Genomic DNA, 17,632 nt, shown 5'->3' with positions numbered 1-17,632 from the left:
TGGCGTCACCGCCGCGCGCCCGCTGCTGCCTGCTCCGCGCAGACCCGGTGGCGTCATCACCGCGCGCCGGCCGCCGCGTGTGCCCATGGCGCTGTTCCACATCGCGCGGTTCTGCGGCGCGGAGGCGGCCGGGCCGGGCGAAGCGGAGGCGGCGGCGGGCGACAGGGCCCGGGCGCTGCTCGCGCGGCTGCAGAGCCGGGCTCTCGAGCGGCAGCGCCAGCGGCGGGAAGCCGCGCCAGCGGAGGCGGCGGGCAGGCGGCGGCGGCGGCCCCGGCGGCGGCGGAGGGCCGGGGAGGCGGCGGGGAGCCCGGACGCCCGGCCGGCCAAGCGGCGGAAGGCGGGCGGCGACGCCCCGGGGCCCAGCGAGGCCGAGGCGGGCGCGGACGGCGGGCCCCCGTGCCCCACGCCGCTGCTGGCGGCCTCCGTGCGGAGCAGGGCGGCCCAGGTGCGGGGCGGCGGGGCGGCTAGGTGAGCCGCGGCCGGCTGGCCGGGCCCCGCGGGACCGTGTCCTCTGCTCGCTCCGGCGCAGGTGCAGCCCTTCCTGCCGGGGTGGCTGGCCCAACCGAGCCGGCTCAGGCGCGACGTCACCGAGAACCTCACTCCGCTGGAGGACGTGCCCGAGGTGCACCCCGACCTGCAGAGGCAGCTGCGGGCGCAGGGCATCTCCGCCTACTTCCCAGGTGTGAGCCGGCGGTGGGCGGGCTCCCCTGAACCCTGCACCCTGCACGGCCGCTCACGCTCCCCTCCTCCGTGCAGTGCAGGCAGCCGTGATTCCCGCCCTTCTGGAGGGGGCAGCGGGCGGCTTTTTGGTGGGCAGAGGCGGCTACTGGCCCAGCGACCTCTGTGTGTGCGCCCCGACCGGCAGTGGGAAGACCCTAGCCTTCGTCATCCCTGTGGTGCAGGTGAGGATGTGCTGGTGCAGCTGGAACCGGGGTGTTGGTGGGTGTCCGTGGGCCGACATGGGGTGTCTGTGTGCTGATATGGAGTGTCCAGGGCTTATGTGTGCTGACACGGGGTGTCCCTGGGCCGACGCGGGGTGTCTGTGTGCTGACACAGGGTGTCCGTGGGCCGACGCGGGGTGTCCGTGGGCCGACGAGGGGTGTCTGTGTGCTGATATGGGGTGTCTGCTGACGTGGGGTGGCCGTGTGCTGACACGGAGTGTCCAGGGCTGACGCGGGGTGTCTGTGTGCTGATATGGAGTGTCCAGGGCTGATGTGTGCTGACACGGGGTGTCCTTGGGCCGACGTGGGGTGTCTGTGTGCTGACACAGGGTGTCCGTGGGCCGACGAGGGGTGTCTGTGTGCTGATATGGGGTGTCTGCTGACATGGGGTGGCCGTGTGCTGACACGGAGTGTCCAGGGCCGACGCGGGATGTCTGTGTGCTGATATGGAGTGTCCAAGGCCGACGTGGGTTGTCTGTGTGCTGACATGGGGTGTTTGCTGACAAGGGGTGTCTGTATACTGACATGGGGTGTTCGTGGGCCGACGAGGGGTGTCCGTGTGCTGACATGGGGTGTTTGCTGACGTGGGGTGTCCATGTGCTGACACGGGGTGTCCCTGGGCCGACGTGGGGTGTCCGTGGGCCGACGAGGGGTGTCTATGTTGACACGGGGTGTCCAGGGCCGACGTGGGGTGTCTGTGTGCTGACATGGGGTGTTCACTGACGTGGGGTGTCCGTGTGCTGACGCGGGATGTCTGTATGCTGACATGGGGTGTTTGCTGACGTTGGGTGTCCGTGGGCCGACGTGGGTTGTCTGTGTGCTGACACGGGGTGTCCGTGGGCCGACGAGGGGTGTCTGTGTGCTGACATGGGGTGTTTGCTGACGTTGGGTGTCCGTGGGCCGACGAGGGGTGTCTGTGTGCTGACACGGGGTGTCCGTGGGCCGACGAGGGGTGTCTGTGTGCTGACACGGGGTGTCCGTGGGCCGACGAGGGGTGTCTGTGTGCTGACGTGGGGTGTTTGCTGACGTGGGGTGTCTGGGCCGATGAGGGGTGTCTGTATGCTGACATGGGGTGTTTGCTGACGTTGGGTGTCCGTGGGCTGACGTGGGGTGTCTGTGTGCTGACACAGGGTGTCCGTGGGCCGACGCGGGGTGTCTGTGTGCTGACATGGGGTGTTTGCTGACGTTGGGTGTCCGTGGGCCGACGTGGGGTGTCTGTGTGCTGACACGGGGTGTCCGTGGGCCCATGAGGGGTGTCTGTGTGCTGACATGGGGTGTTTGCTGACGTGGGGTGTCCGTGTGCTGACACGGGGTGTCCCTGGGCCGACGTGGGGTATCCGTGGGCCGACGAGGGGTGTCTATGTTGACATGGGGTGTCCAGGGCCGACGTGGGGTGTCTGTGTGCTGACATGGGGTGTCCGTGGGCCGACGCGGGGTGTCCGTGGGCCGACGAGGGGTGTCTGTGTGCTGACATGGGGTGTCTGCTGACGTGGGGTGGCCGTGTGCTGACACGGGGTGTCCATGCTGACGGGGGTGTCTGTGTGCTGATATGGAGTGTCCAGGGTGATGTGTGCTGACGTGGGGTGTCCGTGGGCCGACGAGGGGTGTCTGTGTGCTGACACAGGGTGTCCGTGGGCCGACGAGGGGTGTCTGTGTGCTGATATGGGGTGTCTGCTGACATGGGGTGGCCGTGTGCTGACACGGAGTGTCCAGGGCCGACGCGGGATGTCTGTGTGCTGATATGGAGTGTCCAAGGTCGACGTGGGGTGTCTGTGTGCTGACATGGGGTGTTTGCTGACAAGGGGTGTCTGTATACTGACATGGGGTGTCCGTGGGCCGACGAGGGGTGTCCGTGTGCTGACATGGGGTGTTTGCTGACGTGGGGTGTCCATGTGCTGACACGGGGTGTCCCTGGGCCGACGTGGGGTGTCCGTGGGCCGACGAGGGGTGTCTATGTTGACACGGGGTGTCCAGGGCCGACGTGGGGTGTCTGTGTGCTGACATGGGGTGTTCACTGACGTGGGGTGTCCGTGTGCTGACGCGGGATGTCTGTATGCTGACATGGGGTGTTTGCTGACGTTGGGTGTCCGTGGGCCGACGAGGGGTGTCTGTGTGCTGACACGGGGTGTCTGTGGCCCGACGAGGGGTGTCTGTGTGCTGACATGGGGTGTTTGCTGACGTGGGGTGTCCGTGGGCTGACGTGGGGTGTCTGTATGCTGACACAGGGTGTCCGTGGGCCGACGAGGGGTGTCTGTGTGCTGACACAGGGTGTCCGTGGGCCGATGAGGGGTGTCTGTGTGCTGACGTGGGGTGTTTGCTGACGTGGGGTGTCTGGGCCGATGAGGGGTGTCTGTATGCTGACATGGGGTGTTTGCTGACGTGGGTGTCCGTGGGCTGACGGGGTGTCTGTATGCTGACACGGGTGTCCGTGGGCTGACGGGGTGTCTGTTGTGACATGGGTGTTTGCTGACGTTGGGTGTCCCTGGGCCGACGTGGGGTGTCTGTGTGCTGACACAGGGTGTCCGTGGGCCCATGAGGCGTGTCTGTGTGCTGACATGGGGTGTTTGCTGACGTGGGGTGTCCGTGTGCTGACACGGGGTGTCCCTGGGCCGACGTGGGGTGTCCGTGGGCCGACGAGGGGTGTCTGTTGACACGGGGTGTCCAGGGCCGACGTGGGGTGTCTGTGTGCTGACATGGGGTGTTTACTGACGTGGGGTGTCCGTGGGCTGACGAGGGCTGTCTGTATGCTGACGTGGGGTGTTTGCTGACGTTGGGTGTCCGTGGGCCGATGAGGGGTGTCTGTATGCTGACATGGGGTGTTTGCTGACGTTGGGTGTCCGTGGGCCGACGAGGGGTGTCTGTGTGCTGACACGGGGTGTCCGTGGGCCGACGAGGGGTGTCTGTGTGCTGACATGGGGTGTTTGCTGACGTGGGGTCGTGGCGACGGGGTGCTGTGCTGACATGGGTTTCCGTGGGCCGACGAGGGGTGTCTGTGTGCTGACATGGGGTGTTTGCTGACGTGGGGTGTCCGTGGGCTGACGCGGGGTGCCTGTGTGCTGACATGGGGTTTCCGTGGGCCGACGCGGGGTGTCCGTGTGCTGACATGGGGTGTTTGCTGACGTGGGTGTCCGTGGGCCGACGAGGGGTGTCTGTATGCTGACACGGGGTGTCCGTGGGCCGATGAGGGGTGTCTGTGTGCTGACGTGGGGTGTTTGCTGACGTGGGGTGTCTGGGCCGACGAGGGGTGTCTGTGTGCTGACATGGGGTGTTTGCTGACATTGGGTGTCCATGGGCCGACGAGGGGTGTGTGCTGACAGGGTGTCGTGGCCGACGAGGGTGTCTGTGCTGACACGGGTGTCCGTGGGCCGATGAGGGTGTCTGTGTGCTGACGTGGGGTGTTTGCTGACGTGGGGTGTCTGGGCCGACGAGGGGTGTCTGTGTGCTGACATGGGGTGTTTGCTGACATTGGGTGTCCATGGGCCGACGAGGGGTGTCTGTGTGCTGACACGGGGTGTCCGTGGGCCGACATGGGGTGTCTGTATGCTGACGTGGGGTGTTTGCTGACGTGGGGTGTCTGGGCCGACGAGGGGTGTCTGTGTGCTGACATGGGGTGTTTGCTGACATTGGGTGTCCATGGGCCGACGAGGGGTGTCTGTGTGCTGACACGGGGTGTCCGTGGGCCGATGAGGGGTGTCTGTATGCTGACATGGGGTATTTGCTGACGTGGGTTGTCCGTGGGCCGATGTGGGGTGACTGTACGCTGACATGGGGTTTCCGTGGGCCGATGAGGGGTGTCTGTGTGCTGACATGGGGTGTCTCTGGGCTGACGTGGGGTGTCTGTGTGCTGACACGGGGTGTTTGCTGACGTGGGGTGTCCGTGGGCCGACGCGGGGTGTCTGTGTGCTGACATGGGGTGTTTGCTGACGTTGGGTGTCCGTGGGCCGACGAGGGGTGTCTGTTTGCTGACACGGGGTGTCCGTGGGCTGACGTGGGGTGTCCGTGGGCCGACGAGGGGTGTCCAGGGCTGACGTGTGCTTTTGTGGGGTGTCTGGTCTTGGCTGACATGTGTTCTGCTCTGCTGTGGACCTCCTTTTTCTGTGCAGGCTCTGTTACATCGAGTAGTCTGCCACATCCGTGCCCTGGTTGTGCTGCCCACCAAGGAACTAGCCCAGCAGGTTTGTGGCCCTCATGCCCGCTTGTTGGAGGCCCCCCATGTATGTGATGGTCAGGGGACCTGCGTCCTAGGTGCTGTGCTGGGGGCCCTGTGCCAGCCTGCCGGCCAACAGCATGTGTTCCTCAGGTGAGCAAAGTCTTCCATGTGTACACGGATGCCACACCTCTGCGGGTCGCTCTTGTCACTGGACAGAAGTCACTGGCCAAGGAGCAGGAGAGCCTCACCCAGAGAACGTGGGTGCTGTGGGGAGCCCAGTCCTGGGGCCCAGCTGCAAGGGAGCAGGAAGTGAGCTTTCCTCCTCCTTACAGGACCAATGGCTACCGCTCCCTGGCTGATATTGTGGTGGCCACCCCTGGCCGCCTGGTGGACCACATCGACCAGACGCCAGGATTCTGCCTGCAGCAGCTGCGCTTCCTGGTAGTGCCCCACAGGTCCCCGCCCAGGGCTGCGGCTGGCTTCAGCAGGGAGCAGTCCTCCCCAGTCAGGGCGTCTGATCCCCGCAGGTCATTGATGAGGCTGACCGCATGGTGGACAGCATGCACCAGTCCTGGCTACCGCGGGTGGTGGCTGCGGCCTTCCGGAGTGACAGCCCAGCAGAGCCGGGTGGAATGTGGCAGAGGGTGCAGCCGCAGGCTGTGACGGCGGCCAGGTACTGGGCAGGGTCACCCCTTATGCCCCACCTAGCGGGAGTCCTGTGGGTGAGCATGGCTGCCATCATCCGCTTTTCCCCCAGCACTTGCTGTCCCCAGGTTCCACTGCAGAAGCTGCTCTTCTCGGCCACCCTGACCCAAGACCCTGAGAAGCTGCAGCGGCTCGGCCTTTATCAGCCCCGGCTCTTCTCCTCGGGACAGGCCCGCGGGGGCCCGAGGGATGGGGATGAGCAGGGGCAGGAGGGCTCAGCAGGGAAGTATGCCTTCCCCGTGGGGCTCACGGTGAGTGTGGGGCAGGGGTGTGGGGCAGGGTGGCCAGGGCCTGGAGCTCTGGCCAACCCCACTGTGCCCTTCCTCTGCAGCACCACTATGTGCCCTGCCGCCTTCGGTTCAAGCCGCTGGTCATCCTGCACCTGCTCCTGCAGAGGAAGCTCTCCAGGGTCCTGTGCTTTACCAACTCCCGCGAGAACTCGCACAGGTGAGGCCTGTGGCTTGTGGGGGCGCTGGAGGGGCCTGGGCCACGCCCATCTGGGGTGTCTTTTCTGTGCAGGCTCTTCCTGCTGCTGCAAGCTTTTGGGGGTGTGAGCGTGGCTGAGTTCTCCTCCCGCTACGGGCCAGGCCAGAGGAGGGACATCCTGAAGCAGTTTGAGCAGGGAAAAATCCAGCTGTGAGTCCCTGGCCCTTGTCCAGGAAGGCCTCTCGGGGTGGGAGTGTGTCCCTGTGGTGGCCAGCTGGGGTCCCAACAAGCTCCCATCCTCCCATGCTGCCAGGCTGGTGAGCACGGACGCGGCTGCCCGTGGCATTGATGTGCAGGGTGTGGAGCTGGTGGTCAACTATGATGCGCCCCAGTATCTGAGGACCTATGTGCACCGGTGAGAGCTCACGGCTAGGGACGAGGGGGGAGGACGCTGGCTCTGAGAGATCCTGGGGGTCACAGGCCACCCTGGCGTGCCCCTGGGTTTCAGTGTCGGGAGAACTGCTCGAGCCGGCAAGACTGGACAGGCCTTCACGCTGCTCCTCAAAGTACAGGTGCTGGCAAGTGGGTCTTGTGCAGGGTGGAGGGGGTGCTGCTTGGAGACCACTCCCCGTTCACCCTGCACTGCTCCCTGCAGGAGAGGCGCTTCCTCCGTATGCTGGGCGAGGCTGGGGCGCCGGAGCTGCAGCGGCACGAGACACCTAGTGAGCTGCTGCAGCCGCTGATCCCACGATACGAGGCAGCTCTGTCTCAGCTGGAGGAGACAGTCAGGGTAAGGGCAAGGCCACAGCGCGGCCTAGTGCTGGGCCCGGGGACACGGTGCTGGGGGCAGCACTGCACTAAGCCCTGTGTCCTTCCACAGGAGGAGCGAAAGCAGAAGGCTGCCTAGGCTGGGGGATCCTGGAACACGCGCGCACGCACACGCACACACACAGACCGAGCATCCTAAGTCTCAGCGGGCAGGAGTCCTGGCAGGCTGCCCAGGGAGGGCAGGAGTGCTCATGTTCTTGGCTGTGAGGCTCCTGTGGTGCAGGGCACAGAAACGGGCCTGGGGCTGGTAATACATGTGCTTCTTCCTTTTAAGATTTAACTTATTTGAGAGGCAGAGTTACATCTGCTGTTCACTCCCCAAATGGCAACACTGGCCGGAGCTGGGCTGGTCAGCAGCTGGTCAGGAGCTTCTTCCAGGTCTCCCACGGGGGTGCAGGGCCCCAAGGCCACAGGCAGGGAGTTGGGTGGGATGGAGCAGCTGGGACACAAACCAGTGCCCATAAGGGATGCCTGTGTTGCAGGTGATGGTTTTAGGCAATAGCATCAGCCCCAGTGTTTGATTGTATTCTAGTGCAGTCTGCTATGGTTCTATCAACGCTTTCCTGAGTTTGTGTGGTTGAGCGGGGGTCGGGATTACACGTGTTTCATCTCATGGAAGGTGTTTGGTTTGTTCCATTTGCTTGGTCTCTGAGACCCCCTTGGCTGTGGTGGATACACTTGCAGGCCCCAAAGCACCACTGTCACTCCTCTCAGTGGCCAGGCCCCTGGGGTGAGTGCCAGCTGTCTCACACCAGCCTGGCAAGCCCCCGCCCCCATACCCAAGAGCTCTGCAGCCAAGGGTGCAACAGAGCCCAGGCACCTCCTGCCAACACCCAAGGGCCATGAGCTCCCCAGAGCCGCCGCCACCCACCTGTCCTGTGGCCTGCACTGTCCTCTGCAGACACCAGCAGCGTGGGAGCACATGGCCCTTACCTCTCCAAGGACGCCAGAGTGACCACAGGCTCTGCCACCTCCCTCCCCTATGGAATCAATGTGTTTTATGACACCAGTGATGCCTGCTCTGTACCAGATCAGAAGAAAGTCTTGTATAAAAAGGTCATTTTATTTTGCCTTTTGGTTGGCAAGATACGGGGGCCCTTTTTAAAATCCTACTCAGTACAAACGCTCATGTTTACAAAGTATGTACAGCTTCAGTCCTGTTCCTTTAGAGCTATCTAGTTACAACAGTGAACAAAAAGAACAAACACTACCGCGGATGCCCCTGCCTCCTGCGGCCATCGAGGCCAAGGAACCTGACTACATCCCGTGTTCTCAAAACTCGCGAGGACAACATCATCTAAACACAATTCTTAAATAACTGGGAAGCTGAACCTTTAAAACAGGCCAGGGGAACAGTACATGGGGGAGGGGGACATTGACAAGGACATTGAGCGCCCCTCAGTGACAAGACAGGGACACTGTCCACACTGCAGGGTGCAGCTGCTGTGTGGGCAGGCTGAGAAGCCCCAAGGTGAGCCAGCCTGGGTGCTGCCATCTTGCTGTCACCACACTGCCGTGGTGTGGTGTGTTCCCAGCCACCGAACCTTCCGGATTTCTCCTTGGGGGCTGTCTACACAGGCTGTGCAGGGAGGGATCCTGGAAGACAGCACCCTCTCAAGGCTGCCAAGGGGCGTGACAGGGAACAGATGGGATGACGGCCCTGAATGAAGATCGAAGCATGGCCCAGCGAGACCACCGAGGCCACGTTCACTCTGCGGAAGCGTGACGGCAGGCCACAAGCCCCTGGACTGTGTGCAGGTGGCAGACGCTGGGCACACCAACTCCCCATGGCCTGGATCCAAAGCCTGGGGCTATCAGGATGCGCTCAGAATTGCTACCTCAAGTTTCCTTTAAACGAAAACGAATTGCACCCGGGCTGCAAGAGGCATTTTCCTCAGACCCAGCAGGAGTGCGTCCTGGGCGCAGTGGCACTGAAAAGCCCGAATAAACCACGTCTGCTTGCCTTCGGTCGGAAGGCCCACTGCAGGCAGCTCCTTGCCCCGGGGACAGTCGTGGTGGCCCTCCACCAAGTTCCTGGGATGGGGTGCCCTCTGGCTACTGGCAGGGAGGCTTGGTGGGCGTCTTCAGGCGGACTGCGGGGACCCTCATGTGCAGCTTGGGCTGCTGACTGGGGCTGTCGGCGCCTGTGGGCACCTGGGCGGGGCTAGGGCCGCCTGGAGCCTGGAGCGGGGCTGACGCTGAGGTCACCACCTGCTGCTGGATGAGCTTCTGCTGGACTACCTGGGCTGTCGCGGTCACCGCAGGGATCATCTGCACCTGTGGCCCGGCCGCCGTGGCCTGCGTCAGTGTCACAGTCTGTGGGGAAGCCTGAGGCGAGACAGAACCCCTAGTCACTGGGATGTGCCAGGATGGAGATAATCCCCAGTAAGGACCTCTAGATATGGTGCCAAGTGAGGCACACCCAGCCTCCTCCAGGTCTGAGCGGTCTCTGTTAGCATCAGGGGTAAACCCAGGTGGTGTGTCCATCCCAAGGTGACATGCTCTTTGTCGTGAAATCGGAAGCGATTGTTTCGTCGGGGGTATCCCAGCTCCCCCAGCTTGGGCCCAGTCCATGTCCTACCTGCTGGGAAGCTGAGGCGACCTGCTGGATGCCAGCCACAGGCGTCTGCTGCTGGACAACTGGAGGCAGCTTTGCAACCTGTGACAAACCAAACTCATAAAGGCCCAACGTAGAATTCCAGGGAATTTTCTTTTCCTTCTCAGTTCTTGGCAGACAGCAACCAGGACCACAGGCGAGCTCTCCCGCAGCAGTGAGAGGGCACTCACGTTGGTGGGAAATACCTTTTGCTAAGATCGACTCGAGGGGCCCGGCACTATGACATGGTGGGTTAGCCGCTGCCTGCACAGGTGGCATCTCGCATGGGCACTGGTTCAAGTGCCATCCAGTGCCCTGCTGATGCACTTTCCTGTACTTGGAAAGCAGTGGAGGACAGTCCATGTGCCTGGCCACGTGGGGAGTGAGCCAGTGGACCGAACATGCATCTTTCATTCTGCCACCCTCCGAAACATTTGTTTGAAAGGACAATGTTCCCATCTGCTGGTCCGAGCCCCCGAGGGCCACAGCCAAGGCAGGCCGGGCCAAAGCTGGGGGATGCCATGTTCTCTCCCAGGCACAGGCTCAGCCGTGCTTCCCTGGGGCTTGCAAGTGTATGCTGATGACCCATTTCATGCCAGCCCCAGAGGCCACCTCCCGACAGGGAAACCTGCCCCAAGCGTATCCCACTGACTCGGGCACCTCGGTTCCTGCCAAGCTGTCCAGGTTAGGGCATGTGACCAGGTGTCCGATGGTCTGCAGACACCCAGGTCCAGGCCTGCTCCTGTGGACCCCACGAGACAGAAGGAGTTGCCTTCTAAGAGGCCAGCAATTGGGGATGCAGATGCAAGGAGGGGCTGGGTTCAGTGCCTGCCTGGAATGAATCCTGTGACGGGGGAATAACCCTCCAAGCGGCTAGTATCACACTGCCATGTCTCCTTAGGACTGAGATCTGGAGACGCGTGAAACAACGTCCACCTTCAACCCCAGGCACAAAGAACTCTAAAGGAAAGAGGTTCCCAAGGAGAACATCGTCTAAAAACAGACAAAACCTCCAGTCGTCACGAAGGACAGCTCAGGCCGCAACGTAAAGCCTCAAAAGGAGAAACTGTGATCAAAGATGAAGGTGAAAACCCAGGGCAGACGGGACCAAACGCATGTGGCTCAGCTGCGGCAGAGGGGACAGTGCAGCAGACGCCAAGCTAAGAGGAGCCGCAATGCTGAACACAGAGGTGCTGTGTGAGGGAAGCAGAGGAGAGAGCCAACACCTGCTTCACACTGCCCAGATGCTACTCCTGGGCGAGGTAGGAGCACCGTGTGGCAGGCTTGGTGGCTGGCTGCTGATGTAGAGCAGCAGCTGTGCAACCCCAGGAGCGGCGAGGAACAGGGTTTGCTCCAAATGTGGTGAGGTGCATAGGCTGCCTGGCACCAGGACGACAAGCACGTGCCACCTTGCAGGAACAGGAACCAACAGAGCCAGAGCAGACCCAAACAAAACAAACAGGAGAACGGGGGTGGGGGGGTGGGAAGTGAGGGTGCAGTGGCTGCAGCCTGTCCCCGCCCTGGGCTGCCTATACCACAGGCACCTGCAATGCAGAACTTGGGGCTCCCTTTAAAGGGAGTGCAGTGGCTCAGGTCAACAGGCTTCACACTCCTGGGCCACTACTTCCCAGGTTCCGCAGTGGGTGGCACTAAACCAGGAAACAGAGACGCTGGAGAGATTCCCATGGGCCTCTGGGAGCCTGCCACAGCGCCAACAGAAGTTTGGCCGGGGGGGCCAGAACAAGAGGGTGGTGTGTGCAGCTCAGACACTGCACCAGAGGACACTGCTCTAGAACACACTGCAGTCAGCACACTTCCAAGACAGAACCACTCAGTCCTCACTTGCACATCAGAACAAAAACTTTATCTGGAAACGAAGACAGTTCTAACATTGAAAGACATTTTCAACTCACGGAACACCAAGTTCTACAATCTGACCGACGTGGGGGCCGAGGGCAGAGGGGGCCTGACAGTGAGCAGGGGGCAGGCACGGGCTCGCTCTGGCTATGCTGGGCCAGAGGCCGAGGGGGCAGGGACAGGTCCAGGACATCACCCAGGGAGGTGTGGCAGCGGAGAGGAGAGCCTGAGGGGCTGATCCTGGGCCAGGCCTTCCTGGGGCTTGGGGATGGGGTGTGTCCACACAACCTTTTCTTTAGCAGATTTATTCACTTATCTTCTAATTGAAAGGCAGAGCTAAGAGAGAGGGTGGGGAGAGAGAATTTTTCATCCACTGGTTTGGTCCTCAAATGGCTGCAACGGCCAGGGCTGGGCTGAAGCCTCAGGAGTCAGGTCTCACTTCCAGCTCTCTCATGTGGGTGCAGGGGCCAAGCACCTGGGCTGTCACCCACTGCCTTCCCAGGAGTGTTCACATGGCAACCATACAACAGGGTGCCTGAGTCACAGGCTGCGGCTTTACCTGCTGCGCCACAATGCTGGCCCCAGTTAGCTTCTAAAGACAAAAACCACCCCAGCTAAAAGGAACGGAGTAAGGCTACCTCCCTGTGACCCACACTGCAGTGCAGTGGCCACAGCTGCATTCACAGGGGGCAAGGGAAACCAACAGAGCTACTGAGATGAGGGGGAGGCAGAGCTGCCGGCCCCCAAGACCAGCACATGAAACATGCCACAGCCACGGGGAATGCAGCAACGCCGAGCGCCAAGCATACTCCTAGCACAACTTGCAAGGACTCCACAGGAGGCCCTGGCTTGGAGGACCCAGGCATGGAACCCCGCACTTGTGCTATGTAATGCCAACGCTCAGAGAAAGGAGCCAGGGACAGTCCAGGGAGGAACTGGCTTGGCTCACGTTGGGTCAAGTGTGGCACGACTTAGCCACAAACATTGCAACAGTCGCCAAGGCGGTGATGTGGACCATGGAGCAGAGGAGGGGCTCACTCACGCTCGGTGCCAAGTTCACTGGAATCTTACACTGTGTCCCAAGGATTCAGAAGGCAGCACAGTGAGACATGTGACACCCAGCGCACCATACCGAAAGGCAACAGGTCCCTGGGTTGAGCACAACTGCAGACAGAGGTCCAGCGGTCCCCAGCCCTTGGAGCCGACCCCAGAAGGCCAACAGCAAGAGGTTAGGCTCAACCTGCATCTCGGCCCAGAGGCAGGGTGGGCAGCAGGCCTGTGCTGACAGAGGCTGGACAGGCACACGGGTGACACCACCCGGGCGGACCTCAGCGTGCCTGTGCTGCTGCCGTCACAGCAGAGCTGCACTGAGCTCACCTGGATCTGGGTCTGCACCTGCTGAGTTCCGGCCAGTTTCTGTGCCTGGGAGATGGGTGTTGTCAGAAATTGGGTCTTCAGGGCTGGCTGGGTGGCATAGGTAACCTTCTGCTGGGGGCCCTGGGCAGCGATCTGCTGGGCCGTAATCTGCAGAGGGAGGGAGTGTATCAGTCCAGGTAAGGTTCAGGCCCATGTGGCTGCCCTCTCCAGCAGAGGCCCATCCATGCCTTCGGCATGCTTGGTTGGAGCATACTGAGGGGCCGGGGCCCTTGGGTGAAGACCCTGAAGGCCTGTAAACCAAACAGGAGGCTGCACTCCCACCAAGCCGCTGCTGAGCGAAGCCGGGCACTAGTTCTCAGAGGTACTCGCCCATGACCGTCTCTCACACTTCCCTGGGTCAGGGTGCTGGTGTGACAGAGCCCCTCTCCTGGCACTGGGGCCCCCAAGTACTCCACCCTCCTCCGCCCAGCATGTCCCACAACAGCTCTGCTTCCAACTGTCTGCTGTGATGTGCCCGCAGAGCCCACACTGCCAGCAGCCAGAGACAGGTACCCAGCCCAGGTACTCCATGGAGCCAACTCACTCTGAGGACAAGTCTTGAGCCCCATGGAGTGAGTGTGCAGCATTCAGAGAGCAGCACAGGGTGCAGGCACTCTGACTACTGCCCTCGTGTCTGCCCAGGGCAATTCAGGGATGCTGCTACTCAGCAGAGGTTTCCCTCACACTTCCGCCCCATCACCTAGGAGGGGTGCCTTGGCCTGGACCAGGTGTCCCAAAAAACGCCCTCCCCCAGCAGCGAGACTCGTACCTTCTGCTGGACAGTGGCTGGGCCCTGAGCGACCTGGGGCTGCAGGGCCTTCTGCTGCTGGACGGCCTGCTGCTTGAGCTTAAGTAGCTGCTGCACGTGCACGGGCTGCGCCACGACAGTCTGTCCTGCAGTGCCAACGTGCCCATCAGTGCAGCAAGGACAACCCCCCCACCCCCGGGAACACTTACAACTTGGCCAGGGAAGGTTAGTAATGGAAGTCTCTCAGAGGTACCACTGCTAAAGCAGGCCACCAGCATGAGATGGGGCCAGGGAAAGGACACGGCCAAGCTGGTGGCCACTGTACCCACAAAGACTCAGACCCTGGGCCAGCCCGGGAAGGGGCAGCGGGGCTGGGAGGTGGCACCTGCTGCTTTCTGCGGCTGCCCGATGGCCACGCTGATCCCTGCCACGTTCATGGGCAGGGTGGTGACTCCTGGCGAGGAGACCACAGCTGCTGGAACAGACACCACCGGCGGCTTCGCCAGGGCCACCTGGGCTGGTTGGGGCGTCTGGCTCTGCATCTGCCCTTGCGCCTGCAGCTGAGAAGTGGGAACTCGGGTCTAAACAGTGGAGATAACAGGAGAGTCCAGACATTCAGGACACGGTGTGTCATAAGCAGTCACAAACATCTGTAAACTCGGGATATGGTAATACAGGGGACACAGCATCCCAGGGTGTGGTCACTCTTCTTGTCAACCCTGGGTGCAGCCTGCTCTACTTCAGGCTGATGGGTGGGTGGGCACCATGCATACGGGACACAGCCCCCAGGGCTCTGGGTGACCAACCTGGCGCCCACTCCCACCTGAACCTCTGCTGAGGGCATGGCCCCCTACTGCAACAAACACTTCATTACAGTTTTTAAAAAGGAAAATGGAATTGAGCCTATTCTGACATGTGCACAGAGTAGCTAAGGAAATACAAGGAGTACAAATCATCCCGGAACAGTTGTGGCCTCGCAGGCCTCTTGGGCTGCTTCACGCCTACACGCGGATGCAGGGATGCTGAGTGAGGCTCTTGGCAACAGACACTGCACCCCCACCCCCAGGGCTGTGCGCATGCTCACAGGGCAGTGCTGCTCTCCTTTCCAGCGTGACTGGAAGTGTATACTTTCACAGTCTTTTGGAACACATGCCAGACCTTGGCGGTACCAGGGCTCTTATCCCCAAATCTGTGCTTTCAGTGCACACAGGCCCCTCCCCACTTGATAGAGAAAACAGGGGCCAAAGATCCACAGGGCTGGGCCTGAACAGAGTGAGCTGTGCTGGACAGCGGGGGCACTTAAGCCAGCACTCAGTCTGCCTGGGCCCAGGGCAGTGTGTGGCTCAGGGACCTCCCTCGGTGGCCATCGCCGCTCCGGTGGAGCGTATCTGACACCACCCCGGAATAGCTTTCCTCTGCTTCTGGCTCCTCCTCCCCGCCCCTACACGCTCCCTGCCAGCTGATGCTGGCCGAGTGCCGGCTCCCAGGGACCTTGGCTCATCTACTCTCCATCCCTACAAACCGTGGGAACTACTTGTCACGTACTCCCCTGCCTGCAGCTCTGCGGGAGAGGTGCCTCACGTGCAGGCTCCTGGCAGCTGACATGTTCTGAGCAAGCGAGCTTAAAGGCAGGACATGAAGTTGCTTTTGGAGAACAAATGCATCGATTCCAACTTACAAGCCGGGCCACCTGGAGGTTGGCCACGGTGGTGCCGGTGAGGAGTGCTCCAGGACGCGGGGCTGTGACCGTGGCGAGCTGTGGGCTCTGCTGCTGTGGGGGTTGTGGAGGCTGCACCTGAACTTGGGCCGTGGGCTGTGGGGGTCCTGGCTGGGCTTGTGGCGTTGGGGGCTGTGGAGGCAGCTGCAGTTTGTGCTTCTGCATTTTGATGATGTGTTCCTAAAAACCCAAAGAAAATCACTGTTGTCACGCAACCCAGATCTCAGCTTTCCCATCAGACACCAAACTGCAGCTCATGTGCAGTGTGCCGAAACTCCAAGTCTAACACCTCATGAGGAACACTGGCTGCCAGGTGAGCTAGCAGCACGGTGTACCGAGTTAAACTACCACTTACAGCGAGGATACTGGTTTGGGTTTGGCCTGTTCTTCTTCTGATCCAGCTGCCTGCTAATGTGCCTAGGAAAGCAGAACAAGATGGCCCAAGTGCCTGGGCCCCTATACCCATGTGGAAAAGTTGGAAGAAGCTCCTGGCTCAGGTCTGGCCCGCCCTGGCTGTTGTGGTCATTTGGGGATGGATCACTGGATGGCATGTCTCTAAAAATGACTTTCAAATAAATAAAAATGTATCTTGGGCCTATCAGTTGGTAGGCGTGGTGAAGTCCTTGCCTTGCACGTGCCGGAATCCCATATAGGCACCAGTTCTAATCCCGGTAGCTCTGCTTCTCATCCAGCTCCCTGCTTGTGGCCTGGATAAGCACTTGAGGATGGCCCAAAGCCTGCACCCACGTGGGAGACCCAGAAGAGGCTCCTGGCTCCTGATCGGCGCAGCACCAGCCGTTGCAGTCACTTGGGGTAATGACTCAGCGAATGGGAAGATCTTCCTCTCTCTCTCTCTCTCCCCTCTTGTCTGTTTATCTGACTGTATATCACACCAACTAGCCCCCATTCCTGATTGCCGATGCCTCTTGGGACCAGCCCTGACATCGCCTCCCAAGTGGCTGGTGAGGTTCTGGGTAGTGGGCCAAGCTCTAGGCCCACTGTTGGCCCAGCTGTTGGCTGGGATTCCATCACTGCGAGCCCTGCTTGGGGTCCTTTCTACAGCAAGAAAGAGTCACCTCCCCCTCTGACAGAGGCTGGGTGATAGCAGGAGGGGAGCTCCAGTGACAAGCCTTGGACACACAGCCCTGAAGCAACGCGTTTCCACCACTTGGCAGTTGAGCCTGCCAGTACTGTCCGGGCAAGAGCAGAGGGCATCCTCTGGTCCTCTCTAGCAAATGACCTACTGTGGACAGTACAGGACACACTGAGATGCATCAACCAACAGGGACCTGCATGGCTCCTGTGCGCCTGGACAGTCTTCTGACTCCCTGGGAAATGCTCACCGGTGCCAACTTGCCCACGGTTTTGATCTGTGCCGGGGACTGGGCCTGGCCCTGCATCTGTGGGACTTGCACCTGGGAGGTCTGCTGCTGCTGCTGCTGCTGTTGCTGCCTCAGGAGCTGGAAATGTGCAGGCGTGATGGCCTTTCCTGGCAGCTGGACTCCTGTGGCTGCAGAGGAAACCACATCAGGCGAGGGCAGACACTCTCACAGCAGCAGGCTCAGGGAGCTGTCAGACGTGCGGATACCTTGGGACACCTGCGTCACCAGAGACCGAGCTGGGGTCTGTGCTGGAGTGAGGTTGGTGGTGACCACAGCTGAGGTGGTCACCGAAGTGACAGCACGGACACCCTGAGTCGTTGCCATGGATACCAGGTCGTTGGTGGCTGTGGCTGGGGAGCCAACTGCTCTTTGCTGGGTGTGAACCACCTGGGCAGGGGTAGAGCCTCCGGCTACCTGGGAAAAGCAAAGAGACACTTGTCAGGGCTTTTCTCATGCACAGCAGGAAACCAAGTGTGCCAGAGTCCTGAGCCCAAGACAATGCACGCAGTCAACATCAGCCTCTGCTCAGGGCACGGGGGGCTCTGGCTTTCGCTACAAACGCACATTGAGTCACAACTTCCCACAGCATTGCAGCTCGGCCACATGAAGAAATGCTGGCTCCAACCCAAGAGGCCACCTGGTCCCCTTTCTGTCCACCAGGAGCTGCTCCAGGGAATACTTGACTTCTGAAGTGTCCCCAGCATTGGTGTTTATGCCTCAAAAACAGTCAGCAGTCCTGACTCTCCAATCTGCATGACCTACAGCCCCACCCACCTGCTATAAGGGCCTTGCCTCCTAAGCCTTACCTCTGGGCACGGGTAGCAGCAGCAGCCATGACCCCACTCAGGGCCCTTCCCAGAGCTACA

The 17,632-nt window shown here is 61.3% G+C and overlaps 2 protein-coding genes across 2 annotated transcripts in view; one reads left to right on the top strand and one right to left on the bottom strand.

Annotated features, from left to right (window-relative positions):
• The first annotated feature begins 85 nt into the window (after positions 1–85).
• On the top strand, positions 86–7,323 carry DDX51 (DEAD-box helicase 51). Its single transcript, XM_040987164.1, has 14 exons — positions 86–445; positions 530–680; positions 757–902; positions 5,045–5,116; positions 5,242–5,348; positions 5,424–5,532; positions 5,619–5,764; positions 5,849–6,047; positions 6,128–6,243; positions 6,316–6,432; positions 6,536–6,637; positions 6,731–6,794; positions 6,878–7,012; positions 7,103–7,323. The coding sequence occupies exons 1-14, from the start codon at positions 86–88 to the stop codon at positions 7,127–7,129; spliced, it is 1,851 nt and encodes a 616-aa protein (XP_040843098.1). The 3' UTR covers positions 7,130–7,323.
• A 769-nt stretch (positions 7,324–8,092) lies between these two features.
• Positions 8,093–17,632, bottom strand: part of EP400 (E1A binding protein p400) — an 80,081-nt gene continuing 70,541 nt past the window's right edge. Inside the window, exons 46-53 of the mRNA XM_040987163.1 lie at positions 16,973–17,180; positions 16,728–16,894; positions 15,346–15,564; positions 14,053–14,248; positions 13,689–13,813; positions 12,881–13,027; positions 9,632–9,709; positions 8,093–9,378 (exon numbers count right to left, since the gene is read on the bottom strand). Coding sequence (XP_040843097.1) covers positions 9,106–9,378; positions 9,632–9,709; positions 12,881–13,027; positions 13,689–13,813; positions 14,053–14,248; positions 15,346–15,564; positions 16,728–16,894; positions 16,973–17,180 — 1,413 coding nt within the window. The 3' untranslated portion in view covers positions 8,093–9,105. The remainder of the gene's footprint in view (positions 9,379–9,631; positions 9,710–12,880; positions 13,028–13,688; positions 13,814–14,052; positions 14,249–15,345; positions 15,565–16,727; positions 16,895–16,972; positions 17,181–17,632) is intronic.

This window comes from Ochotona curzoniae, unplaced genomic scaffold, assembly GCF_017591425.1.
Source record: "Ochotona curzoniae isolate NIBS_2020 unplaced genomic scaffold, NIBS_Ocur_1.0 contig_46, whole genome shotgun sequence".
Lineage (NCBI taxonomy): Eukaryota > Metazoa > Chordata > Mammalia > Lagomorpha > Ochotonidae > Ochotona > Ochotona curzoniae.
Note: the sequence above shows the minus strand (reverse complement) of the source record. Positions and strands in the feature narration are given on the sequence as shown.